Below are 12,932 nucleotides of genomic sequence, written 5' to 3' on the forward strand. Positions count from 1 at the left end.
CTAGAAAAACTTGAACTACAGACACTAGAGCAAAGAAGAGAGGAGATTTGATAGCTATTTACAGAATCATGAAAGGCATAGAAATTACTGATAGAGAATCTGATAAAATGGGATGATAGAAATACAAGAGGACACGGAAAGAAAATAAAAAAAAGACAGCTATAGAAGAGATCTGAAAAAGAACAGCTTTCCTCACAGAGAAATAGACATTTGGAACAAGTTAGATGAGAAAGTGGTGTGTGCAAAAACAAAACATGAATTTAAAAATAGTTTAGATAAAATGAGGTATGAAGACGGGACACCAGGAGCATAGCTCCCCTTCCCATAAAATACAACTAGGTAAATACACATATATATATATATATCTGAATTAGAAAAGGAAAGTCTTGTAGAGCTAATTTTTTGTTCAAGAATGAGTGATGTGCTGCATGAGAGTTGGATATTTATGCAATTGTAAAAAAGCTTGTGGGGTCTTGTCTCTTACTCTGCAGTTTGTCCTATATAGTTTCAAATTCATTTACAATTCCAAGTTGTTTTTTATCCTTATTTACCAATTACCATAATCATATTTGAAATTCATATATTGCTCCACCTTGGGCTATATTACCTAAGCTATTCCAAATATTTATGCACTTTCTTCACATACTTTACTCATGTAGTCTCTTGATTTGTTCTAATGACCTCTTTAGGCCCTACTATCCCTAACCAAGATTTCTTGTTATTGTAGTCTACCCCCACTAACTACCTGTACTTGCCTAATTGTAGTACATGTATACAGGAAAGTAACAACAATCATTGGATTACACCTCCTAGACTCCAATTAATCATGCCTAACAGTTCCAACTTTGTCTATATCCTTGATATCTAATGATCATATTTTGATATGTATACATGTACACAAGTCTAGATGTAAGCATATATACATGTGTACATATACTACCATATAGCTTTTTCCGACTGCCTGCCAATCTTAAGTACTTACTAGTTGCAGAAATCTCCTTACTCTATTCAATTGGTTAACTATAGCCTTTAGGCTTAGGGTGGGGCTAGGGGCACAGCTATATATAATATCTTGTTTTAAAGCAACAATGAACGACTAAGTACCAAACAACAGATAATACTGTCGGGTCGTTTGATTGGCAGACTGCAATATTGAATCTGTCATATCAGAACATCGAAAATAGTATTGCAATTAATTATTCAATACTATTTGGAATAGCTAAAGAACACTAAATTCTTGCGATACTTACTGAACAAATTGTCGATAACCTGCGTTAACATTAACTGACACCGCAAAATCAGTTATACGAAAACGACGGAAAGCCTTGTTTAAGGATAAACACCTACGTGATTTTCTGAATTTGGTTGTGCTATTTCATAATTAACACAGGGATATAAACAAAGTATACTAAAGTTAAATTAGCTTTATTGGAGATATTTAGATGACGGGGTACCCATCACCAACACCCTCACGAACAATTATTAATACAGTCTTACTTGTAAGTTATTTGTTCTTGCCCATCGGTCATTCGAGTTAAGTTGATGGTAAGCAACACTCCATGACAAGCTAATAGAAATGTTAACAAGTGTGTGATATTGAATACCTCAGTTATCTGGAGACTTCGATGCTACAGGTGCACAATCTTAACATAAACAAAGCGGGGTATAGACGATAACAATGTACATTCATTCATTTTAGAAGAATTGGATCCTCTTATGGAAATACTTTAGGTTTATAGCTCCATCAAATGCTGTACGACATATAGTTAGCTACTATTTTGTTTCAATTTGCATAAAGGCATACTTTATACAAAACCTTTCTATAAATAAACATTTCAGAGGGGGAATACTGTTAGGTACAAACCTCTTAACACCGGCATAGGAGAGGAATGGGAATGAATTTTATTTTCACTTGCAAATATGAAGTTTCACATACGCAACTTGGAGTTGTTTAGTATTTTTAAAAATCCAAATGCATTCAGAATGGGGTAAGGGAAAAAATACCAGGATTAGCAATCATTTTTATTACAAATCTTTACAAATTATAAAACTTGTCCATAGCGTTTACTAGTGTACAAATCTGGACACATGGGTAATCTCGTTAAAATATACAAACTTCCGACAAAAATGACTAAGAATAAAAAAGCTTGGACACTTTTACATTCTGGTCTGCACCGGAAGTTACAAATAATTGGAAAAACGTTACAAATAATGCTAATACGTATGTCAACAGGAAATAAATCATTAGTCAACATAAGAAATGAAAGGATAAGAACAGTGGAGAAAACGGAAGCAAAAACAGTGTGGGGACATTATACTAAGATTACAATGGTCACATAGGATTTATAGAGCAGGAAATAGACACAAACGGAAAGATTATGATAAACTGGACAAACAAGAAAAGCTTAAGAATTCTGAACTGAGATGATATGTAAATGCCAAATTACATGGGGAAGACGGGAGCTCAGAAGCGAGAGACTTTGTAATAGTAAATAAAATAATGTATGAAAGGTTTAGAGAAACTAAGTTCGATGAAGAAGAGGAATATGACTGTTCAGACCACAACTTAATTGACAACTTTTATATGGGAAAATGCGAATAACAGAAAATGGGAACTAAAAATACACAAGGACGGAAGAAGAGGCGATATTGTTCGAAAAAGTAAAGGAAATGAAAATAAAAAATTAATGGAGATGAACCATATACTGAAAATAGCAGGTAAGAATACGATGCAAACGACTTGCAAAAGAAACAAACATGAAGAATATAAATAGAACCAACATGGAGTGAAGAAATAAGAATAAAAGAAAAAAGGAACAGGGAGACTAGAGAGATGAACGAGAACCAAAAAGGCATTTCAAAATTATCCAACAAAAACATGCGAGTGACAGAAAAGTGGCTATGCATACATACGAGGAAAAGCTAGTAGAGACAAAAGAATAAAAGTAAGAAAATATGGGAAAACATAAGAAAACTAAAAGGAGAACAAATATATACAACAGAGAAGGAATAGAAATGGAAAAAAGGCAGCGAAAGAACTAAATTTATAAGCAGCATGAAAACAAAATGGAAAAATATGGAACGAAGATACCAAAATAAAATACACGTATGATAAAAGGCCTGGAAGAATTTAGAAGATACATATTGAGAACATAAGGAACCATAAGAAACAAAAACCAATGGGAAAACCCTTAACAAGAGAAATTAAAGAAGGCTAGAAAGGACCTAAAGAAGAAAGCAAAAGGCCCAAATGATATAAAATCAGAACTATACAAGACATTGGTAAATGACAAATGTATGGAAATATTGACAAGGTGATTCAAAACAGAGTTAGCAAGGAAAAAAAGAAATAGAAAAAAAGAAATAGAAAACTGTAGACAAAAGTATTAGAGCAAAAGAGAAAGCCGAAAGTTAAGGATGTTAGACTTAACATTGGCAAACGTATCTTCATGTCCCTAATAAAAACGAGATAGAACACAGAAAAAAAAAACACAGGCAGGACTTACAAAGTGAAAGTAGAAGCTAACTTGTTCATATTACAATATTGCATATAAAAAAAAACCAGGTAGTAATGGGAGTAGACTTTCAAAGAGCATGATACAATAGAGAGAAGCATTAATAGAAGCCATGAGATACAAAATACAAATATATAATAGAAGCAATAAGAAATATACAAAAATTATGAAGCAAGAATAAAAATTGGAGAGAAAGGAAGCAAGGACAGAAATAACCAACAGGTTAATACAAGGTTGTACAGAGTCGACAACAATATTCAAGCTAATAATGTATGTAACAGTGAAGGAATTGGAAGAAAGGAAGATTTAGAAATAACAAGTTTAAGATATATGCACTATTTTATGCACATGACAGATTGATAATGAGCACTAATGTACAAGCAGAAAGAGAAATACTAATAGAAGCAATTAAGCAGAAACTATGGACTGGAAATTAAGAGAAAAAGTAACATTACTACATAATACGAGGAAAGCCAAAAGAAATAGGATTATTCAGGGTGACAAAAATACTTTGGCGTGACAAAGACAAAAGTTATTCAATACAAAAAAAAAAGTGATAAAAAATGCAGAAGCTAGCGAACACAACTCGCTTGGTAATAATGAAAAGTTGCAACAAAATGCTCATAGGGTAAACGTACATTGTATTACCAACAGTACTGTATGCACACTGCACACTTCACAGAAAAAAAAAGAAAGAAAAAAAAATAGAAAATGGGAGCACCTAAATATGCAGCATTAGAAACATTAAAAGTTGAAATGGAGATATCTAATCTAATATGAAAAAGGTTAAAAGTTAGCAGATGGGAGACTAAAATGTTTAAAAATATATAATTATTTTTTATCAGAGAATATATGGGAGGATGCGAGGACAAACTGCAAATGGAGCAAAATATATATGAAATAAAGATACCAGTTTAATTTATTATACATCACGAAAGAAATAATAACGAATAAAAAAAGCAAGACTATAATATAAATATGGAGAGGAAGTGGACAAGACTGCAGACTTACAAAGAATGGAAAGTACAAATACAGGACAAAGATTGCTATGATAGACCAGAGTCAGTAATATGGTAGAGAGCAAGAAGTTACAGCTTGCTCCTACGTAAGAGAATAAATCACTAAGTAAAAGAATATGCAAACTATAATTATACTATGATACTGTAACTATCCTATGCAACAATGAGGTGGAGGAAGACTTAATACTTCCTAATACACTGCAAGAACTAGAATAAAGTAAAAAAAAAAAAAGATAAAGTAATAGTAGGGAAATTCTTATTCGAGAACAAATGTAGATCGTAAAATGTTTATACAAATTGTGGATAATAAGAAAAGTTAAAGCAAGCGGAAGGAGTATAAACGGGAAAAACAAACAATGAAAGCTGAAACAAAATCGAAGCGCTCTTCAAACAATAAGAGTTCTAAATAGTTTAGATAGAGGGGTGCCGATATAAAGGCAAGACTCCACGAACCTAAACTTTACCTGAATATGGTACACAATTTCAAACTTGGGTCTTGTAGATGAAATGACAGTGCATTGTTACTCAAATGAGCTAAGAACAATTCAATATTCATATACAAATGTAAACTACTGGGAGAATTACCTTGCGAGGAAATGACTGGAAGAAAAACGACATAATTTAGCTTGAACTTTGATCTCCACTTCCGTTCACCTCAGCTTTGAGAACATCCTTTACTTACAAACTCATCCTGACTAATATCACTGATATATTACCTGACTGTTTTATGCCGACGTGCATAAGAATAGTTTTGCAGAAAATGATAGTGCCCTCTTTCACACAAGCTCTATTTATACTACAGCATGCTATTACATTGTATCTGTCTGCATGTATGTATGCATGTATCGGACAACCACATTGGGACTCGAACCTTGACTCTGCGTTGTCAAATCCTCATTCACGTACGTATGCATGAATATGGGTGAGTGAGGGAGTGAGAGAGTGGGTGACAGAGCGGATGGGGTAGTGGGTGGCGTTGGTGTTGGTGGTGTTGTGGTGTTGGTGTTGGTGTTGGTGGTGGTAGTGGTGGTGGTGTTGGTGGCGGTGGTGGTGGTGGCGGCGTTGGTGGTGGCGGCGTTGGTGGTGGTGGCGGCGTTGGTGGTGGTGGCGGCGTTGGTGGTGGCGGTGGTGGCGGCGTTGGCGGTGGTGGCGGCGTTGGCAGTGGTGGCGGCGTTGGCAGTGGTGTTGGCGGTGGTGTTGGCGGTGGCGTTGGCGGTGGCGGTGGCGCTGGCGTTGGCGTTGGCGTTGGCGGTGTTGTCCGTAACCTAACGCTTTCACTGGAGCCAGATCACTGCGGCGTTGGTGGTGGTGGCGGCGGTGGTGGTGGTGGTGGCGGTGGTGGTGGTGGTGGCGGCGTTGGTGGTGGTGGCGGCGGCGGCGTTGGCAGTGGTGGCGGCATTGGCGGTGGCGTTGGCAGTGGTGTTGGCAGTGGTGTTGGCGGTGGCGGTGGGGGTGGTGGCGTTGGCGGTGGTGCTGGCGTTGGCGGTGGTGGTGGCGTTGGCGCTGGTGGTGGCGCTGGCGTTGGCGGTGTTGTCCGTAACCTAACGCTTTCACTGGAGCCAGATCACTGCGTCAAAGAAAGATAGTAGTAAAAGGACTCCTCCGAGGAGGTTCTGTTCTCGTCGCCCTCGGGGTCGTAAGGATAGTAGGTCGCGTCCTCGAGGGCAGCCCCGAGGGACTTCACGAACCTCCGCATCCTCCCTTTCGACTTCCCTTTCGCAGCGCCTTCGTCCTGTGAATGGAACGAAGGAAAGATGACGAGGGTGGATGGGTGGGACAGTTTCTACCCAAGATCAGAGTAATTCCCCCACCCCTCATTCCTTTCCAAATATTACAGTACCCCCTTCTCCCTCCACATATTACAGAAACTCCCTTCCTCTCTCCAAATATTAAAGTGCGCCACCTTCGCCCCTCCAAAGATGCATCTTCCTTCGCCCCTACAAAGACGTACCCCCCCTTTCCCACCTCCAAAGACTTAATTTTCTAAGTGTTACTTACTTTCAAGTTCGTCAACACCACTTTCCCCTAAAGAACTTGGTACGCAGAATCTGTTTCCGAGAGTTTAGCAGGGCTTCTGTCCTTATCGGTATCGCGTGGCTGTCGAGACGTCACAGGAATTTAATCTCGTTTCCAGGTACCTGATTATCAATAAACATTTTTCTTCTAGAAAACACGATGTTAATGACATTTGCCACTTAACATACTGGACACTGCTAATTGTCATGTGCTGGTTCAGTGTCGACGACAGATCACTAGGGTTTCTGTACTAATATACCATCGTGTAGGTACCCGCTATATGCACAACTAACCTACCCATCCACCACACGCTCAACTCCAGAAAAGAGCTTAGAGGATGATGCAACCGAAGATAAAACTCCGATTACAGTTCCGTATAATATATTTAGTATCAAACTCACCCTACACCGCCATTCTCGAACATGGCCCTGAAGCCCCGGGGCTTTCCTCTGTACAAGATGAATCACGACCCCCCCCCCCCCGAGACGCACATCCCATGAGGGCCCTCAGTCCCCTATCCCCCCATCTCTTGAGTGCCCTCGGTCCCCTATCCCCCATCTCCTGAGGGTCCTCGGTCCCCTATCCCCTCAATCCCCTGAGGGTCTCGGTCCCCTCTCCCCCCAATCCCCCGAGGGCCCTTGGTCCCCTATCCCCCAATCCCCGAGGGCCCTCGGTCCCCTATCCCCTCAATCCCCTCAGGGCCCTCGGTCCCCTATCCCCCATCCCCCTCGGGCCCTCGGTCCCCTATCCCCCCAACCCCCGAGGGCCCTCGGTCCCCTATCCCCCCAATCCCCTGAGGGCCCTCGGTCCCCTATCCCCTCAATCCCCTGAGATCCCTCTGTGCCCTATCCATTCAGGACCCTCGAACACGTAGAGTACTCGTACTAGAATCCCAGGCTCGCCCAGAGTACTCTAGTCCCAGACCACTTCCAGAAAGAACTTGCCTTGTCATTCTTGTCGGTCTTGTCGCTCTTGTCGCTCCCGCCACTCTTCTCTATTTCGGCAATCCGGTCCTCCTCTCCCAGAAGCTGATCGGTCTCGCCCTCCTCGTAGTTTTCGTCGAGGTGGCGGTACTCCACCCGGGTCCTGGGCCTCTGCAGCATACGCATAAAGTCCTTGGCCCTGAAACCACGCTTCTTCGGCTCAAGTTCGCCTCCCTCGGCGGCCTCCTGGTGAGCGCTGCTGCTGGGCGAAGTGGACCCGTAGTGCGTCAGCTTGGTCTTGCCCTTGGCCTTCTGGAGGGTGGTGGGTGAAGGCGAAGTTGGGCTCCTCCCAGGGGAGGACGCGAAAGGGGCGGTGGAGGAGGCGCCGGGGGAGGCGTAGGGTCTACCAGGGGAGGAGGGGCCGGGGGAGGAGGAGGAGGGGCCGGGGGAGGAGGCGGAGGCACCGGGCGAGGCGTATTGTTTACTAGGGGAGGCGTAGTGTTTACTAGGGGAGGCGAAGTGTTTACCAGGGGAGGAGGAGGCACCGGGGGAGGCATAGGGTTTACTAGGGGAGGCGTAGTGTTTACTAGGGGAGACGGAGGAGGCACCGGGGGAGGCATAGAGTTTCCTAGGGGAGGCGTAGTGTTTACCAGGGGAGGAGGAGGAGGAGGCACCGTAGGAGGCATAGTCGTAGAGTTTACTAGGGGAGGAGGAGGAGGAGGCACCGTAGGAGGCATAGTCGTAGAGTTTACTAGGGGAGGCGTATGGTTTACTAGGGGAGGCGTAGGGTTTACTAGGGGAGGCGTAGGGTTTATTAGGGGAAGCGTAGGGTTTATTAGGGGAGGCAAAGGATGTACTAGGGGAGGCAAAGGATTTACTAGGGGAGGCAAAGGATTTACTAGGGGAGGCGTAGGGTTTATTAGGGGAGGCAAAGGATGTACTAGGGGAGGCAAAGGGTTTACTAGGGGAGGCGTAGGGTTTACTAGGGGAGGCGACGAAGGTGGAGGCGGAGGCGCCGGGGGAGGAGGCGGAGGGGTAGGGTTTTCCAGGGGAGGAGGCGCCGTGGGAGGCGTAGGATTTACTAGGTGAGGAGACGCCGTAGGAGGCGTAGGGTTTACTAGGGGAGGAGACGCCGTGGGAAGCGTAGGGTTTTCTAGGGGAGGAGGCGGAGGTGCCGGGTGAGGCGTAGGGTTTACTAGGGGAGAAGGCACCGGGTTTACCAGGGGAGTAGGTGAAGGAGTCGGAGGCGTGGGGGCTCTCGGGAGAGGAGGAACTTGTGGAGGCGGTGTCTGTGGAGGAGTCCTCTGGAGAGGAATCCCTCCGGGATTTCGGCTTGGCGCCCCGGGGGGAACTCGCCCGTGCTCTCTGTTGATCCATCTCTACCTGCAAAGTAACAACGAATGGACAAAATGTCAAGAGTCTTTACGAGGGAAGAACACATTCTGCCCACGCCAGTCGATTGTATCCAATTTAGAGGAAGCTTCTGGGGAGTTAATGTACATGAAATTATTCACCACTCGCACGAGGGCATTCAGAACTTTAAACTTGTTCCCAATTCTTTCGGCACATGGAAGGACAACTTTCAGTGCGCCTTCGGGAGATCCTTGTTAGTAGGTTACGCCTCTCATGGCCCTCGTACCAAAACCTCTAACATTACGCCCCACCATTCTCCCAATGTAGGAACAACGCCCACCAACTCTGCCCACCCCCCCACACCAACTCGTTCATCGTCGATGGTGAGGTGTTGTCGACTACTTACGATACAAACACACAATCCAACAAATACACGTATAGCTAGAGGAGAGGCAGTCACAACCTAAAATACCACACATACCAAACAAGCGCCAACATATTCAAGTACTCACCCCCCCCCCCCGCCGCTCGCAGCATCCAAGAGTGGAATCCTCTCCCAATTCATGTTAATAGTCCCACTCTTGATACTTTCAGAAATAGGATCACCCATCAATACCCCATTCCCCTCAATCTAAATCCCAGTCCTGACCGCAACTCTAAATCCCACCCTTAATCCTTGTCCTAACCCCGTACCCAGTTCAAATCCTGTCTCCAACCCTTAATTCCCACCGCTCAGCTCTCTCAAATGATGCCGCCTCTGAGAAGCCATCTGCGAGTTTCCGGAAAGAAAGGAAGAACGAAAGACGATCCGTAGATTCTGACCTTTCTCCTCTCGGTCTCGGGGACCCGTTCCTCTACATCCCTCTCTGGGTAGCGAATCTCAAGGACCGTCACAGGCCAACACAAGGACGAACTATTATGAATAGTTCGAGTCTTCGATTTTTTGTGTCACGTTTCGAAGCTCCTTGCTGTACATAGTGTCAAGAAGTCATAGAATGGCTATATCTACAGTATATGCCAAGGGATTCTTCCCCCTTACAAGAGAGGTAGCCAAGTCAAAGACGCATATTGCAACAGTAATATTCTATGTCGGAAGGGTCTGGCCATTGTCTTTGTTACATATCTAATTATGACAGACAGGGAAACAAAACCACCAACTACCGTGTTTTGTATAATTCCTCCCTTTATTTTGTTGGCAAACAATTAGGTATGCAACAAAGTTTTACCCCATGCGACTAGTTCCGCCCCTTTCCTGCAGTACATTATTACTGCAGACATGATTTTACGTAAAAAGTAGAGGCGTTCGCTTCCTTGCAACGTCTCCATTAAACAAAAGAGAAAGGTGCACACGAGTTGTAACACTTGGGAACCGAGCAAACAGTCCCTAAACCCAAACGAGGGTTCCGCAGTTTGTGTATACGCGTGCATGTGCTTGCTTGAACGTGCGTGTGTATATGTGCATGTGTGTACACGTACACGCGCGTGCTTGTGTACACGTGTACATGTGCGTGAATGTGTATATGTGCATGTGTGTACACGTGCAAGCGTGTGTACATGTGCGTGAATGTGTATATGTGCACTTGTGCATGCGTGTGCTTGTGTTCATGTGCACGCACGCACGCACGTGTGTGCTCATATATTTACCTAGTTGTATTACACGGGAAGGGAAGCTATGCTCATAATGACCAGTCTTTGTGTCTCGCAACATCTAGTTTGTTCTTAAGATCATGTATGGCGTTTGACCACACTATTGTTTCGTCCAATTTGTTCCAGACATCCACCACTGGGTGGAAAACTTTCCAGACCTTCTATAACTGCCCTTTGAGTTTTTCATGTCCCCCTTTGTGTGTGCGTATGCGTGCGTGTTTGCGCGTGTGTGTATATGTGCCTGCGTGCGTGTGTGTGCGTGCGTGTGCATTCATGTGTGCGTCCGTGTGTGTGCTTAGGCGTGTGCGCACTTGATTACGCCAGCAATATTTTTCCTCTCGAGTTCCAATTATCGAAACCGTGGTAGCAACACTCTTGGGATCAAGGTCCCATCTTCGACTTGGTACCAAATTTCTTCACGAAATAAAGTTTGACACTTACTGTACAGATGCCTTCACAACGTCTTCCTTCGGGAACCAATCGAAACAAGAGTCTATAAAATGTCTACATCGAAGCACTAAAACATTTCTGGAGCTCGAATTCGCCTTATGCCTGCATTTGCATCAGGCTGCACGCAACTCAATCACAAGCGTTCTGGTAAAAATCTGCAAGGAGAATTCTGAGCCGCGTTTACGAGGAGCTTGGTTCGTGATTCCTCACTGCCGTGTAATCAAACAGGAGCTGTTCTACAGGTCGAGTGGAGTGGTTGAAGGTTTATCCAGATGTCGGGGTTGTCGCAAATACCTGCAAACGACTGACGTCAGAGGTCCAAAGATACAAAAATGAAAAAAAAGAAAAAAAAAAATGCACTTCAAAGTACTCAATTTTTGTTTTAAAAATACATATATTCAGGTAGTGACGATGACTGGTACAATACATAAGTGCATGGGCAAATTATATGAACGTAAAATAATCGAAGCATTTCTTATACGATCAAATGCATGAAACTACCAAATGTAAAAAAATGAATATATGATGAGAAAATAAAGCCGAAGATTAGATAGTTAAATTCAGAATACATGTTAGTATATGAAAACAAATATGGTACATTTATATATGTATTTCTCTTGATAAAGCAACGGTCACACTATCATGACTCAAGTGAATTCGTTTGACTAGAAACAGCTTCGTCTGCAAATTTTTATTTTTTGAATCTCCAGATTGCCTTTGCGACATTTACTGAGAATCTGAATGACGAACTAAGAGAATTTAAATATATACGAATATTATAAACATTGTTGAATTGTCCTAAGGGAAGTCTAGAACACAGCGAAGTCGTCCTTCAGATTTTCAAATTCACATCATTTGACGAGAATCGTGATACTATGACTGGCTTAACTACCATTTGAAGTGAATGTTTCAAAGAGTTTGACCGGGTATTTGCTAATAATCTAACATCATGATTTAGAAACAATAATGTAATTATATATTACGTCACAGTTGCGTATGTATCTATGTACTATAAATACGATTAACAAAATGTAAAGTGCCAAAGTAATACAAAAGACTGTATCACACAATAAATCACACCATCGGAATCGGACATAGTCTTCTCTGTACTTGTCTAGTTCACTTCTTCTTGACGACTCAGCTCACATCTACGATAAAAAATAGGATATAATTGTCTGCATCTTATGTATGTTCTTAATCCTTAGCTGAAGAAAATTAGCTGACAGCAGTCAGAAGAAACGTACACGTTATAAGAAACAGTGATCAATAGGCATCTTCAATTAAATCACAACATCGTTTAATTTTTACCAAACAGCGTTTGCTACTTTTTAAAATTTTTGCAAAAAATAATAAGCAATACCAAAATAAATGGCGTGCATATCATAGTGCATACGCAAAGGATATCCACATAACCTGTAGTATTGCTTGTTATTTATGACAAAATACGCAAAATTAGGAAATGTTTGTTGTGAGAACTTGTTAGCGTCATGGCTGCTGCTACAAGAACACCTTGTTTATGTGATTCAGTTTGGAGAAGGGCAGTCATTGTTAGGAAAACATTGAGTTGGAATGATTTAAGCTGACTATGTACTATTAACAGCCTCCCATAAACTCGTTGCATTATGTACAAGCTTTCTCATTAACCAACATTGAAAGAATTTGGAGGAAGTTTTTTTTTTATCCAGAATATCTTGTGTTTGCCTAATAGTAATTTTAAAGGAAGAGACTCTTATTGAACTTCCATTTTCTTTTGATTTAGTTCAAAATGCCTTCAGTCTTCATCCTTTTAAGTCCGTTCTGGTCTATTATTTATCGACACTAATGGCAGGGTAGGGGTGCTTATATATGAATGATATTTTGACGCAATCCGAAGGGATTTCCCCCTGTCTTCTCATTTTTTGTATGAGGGGACGGAGAGGGGGTGGGTCGCCGACTAAATGAAGTGGTCTTGCTGTGAATATACTGCGTCTTGCTACATTGCTTCTGGCCCAAGGCAGTGGACGGGACAC

The 12,932-nt window shown here is 42.5% G+C and overlaps 2 protein-coding genes across 4 annotated transcripts in view; both read right to left on the minus strand.

The window, feature by feature from the left end:
• The window catches only part of LOC143038603 (serine-enriched protein), a 43,329-nt gene extending 41,666 nt beyond the window's left edge, over positions 1-1,663 (minus strand). For both annotated transcript variants that reach the window (XM_076208041.1, XM_076208040.1), the window contains exon 1: positions 1,605-1,663. The gene's annotated coding sequence lies outside the window, so the exon portion shown is untranslated. The remainder of the gene's footprint in view (positions 1-1,604) is intronic.
• A 4,323-nt stretch (positions 1,664-5,986) lies between these two features.
• On the minus strand, positions 5,987-11,209 carry LOC143038602 (uncharacterized). 2 transcript variants are annotated; one of them, XR_012967580.1, is made up of 4 exons: positions 10,915-11,209; positions 7,495-8,856; positions 6,533-6,672; positions 6,145-6,266 (listed from the first exon to the last, which is right to left on the minus strand). XR_012967580.1 is itself a non-coding variant. In XM_076208039.1 (3 exons), the coding sequence occupies exons 2-3, from the start codon at positions 8,848-8,850 to the stop codon at positions 6,099-6,101; spliced, it is 1,524 nt and encodes a 507-aa protein (XP_076064154.1). In that variant the 5' UTR covers positions 8,851-8,856; positions 10,915-11,209; the 3' UTR covers positions 5,987-6,098. The 2 variants fall into 2 exon arrangements, 1 of the variants encoding a protein (XP_076064154.1); XM_076208039.1 differs by lacking the exon at positions 6,533-6,672 and having other exon boundaries at positions 5,987-6,266.
• Positions 11,210-12,932: the final 1,723 nt, after the last annotated feature.

Source organism: Oratosquilla oratoria, chromosome 24, assembly GCF_046742065.1.
Source record: "Oratosquilla oratoria isolate Oo_2021 chromosome 24, ASM4674206v1, whole genome shotgun sequence".
Lineage (NCBI taxonomy): Eukaryota > Metazoa > Arthropoda > Malacostraca > Stomatopoda > Squillidae > Oratosquilla > Oratosquilla oratoria.

Excerpts from the sequence above, each read along its gene's own strand:
- LOC143038602 (XM_076208039.1), bottom strand. The coding sequence starts at position 8,850 with ATGGATCAACAGAGAGCACGGGCGAGTTCCCCCCGGGGCGCCAAGCCG. Across the intron at positions 6,267-7,494 it reads AGACCGACAAGAATGACAAG|GACGAAGGCGCTGCGAAAGG; the intron begins GCAAGTTCTTTC and ends TTCCATTCACAG.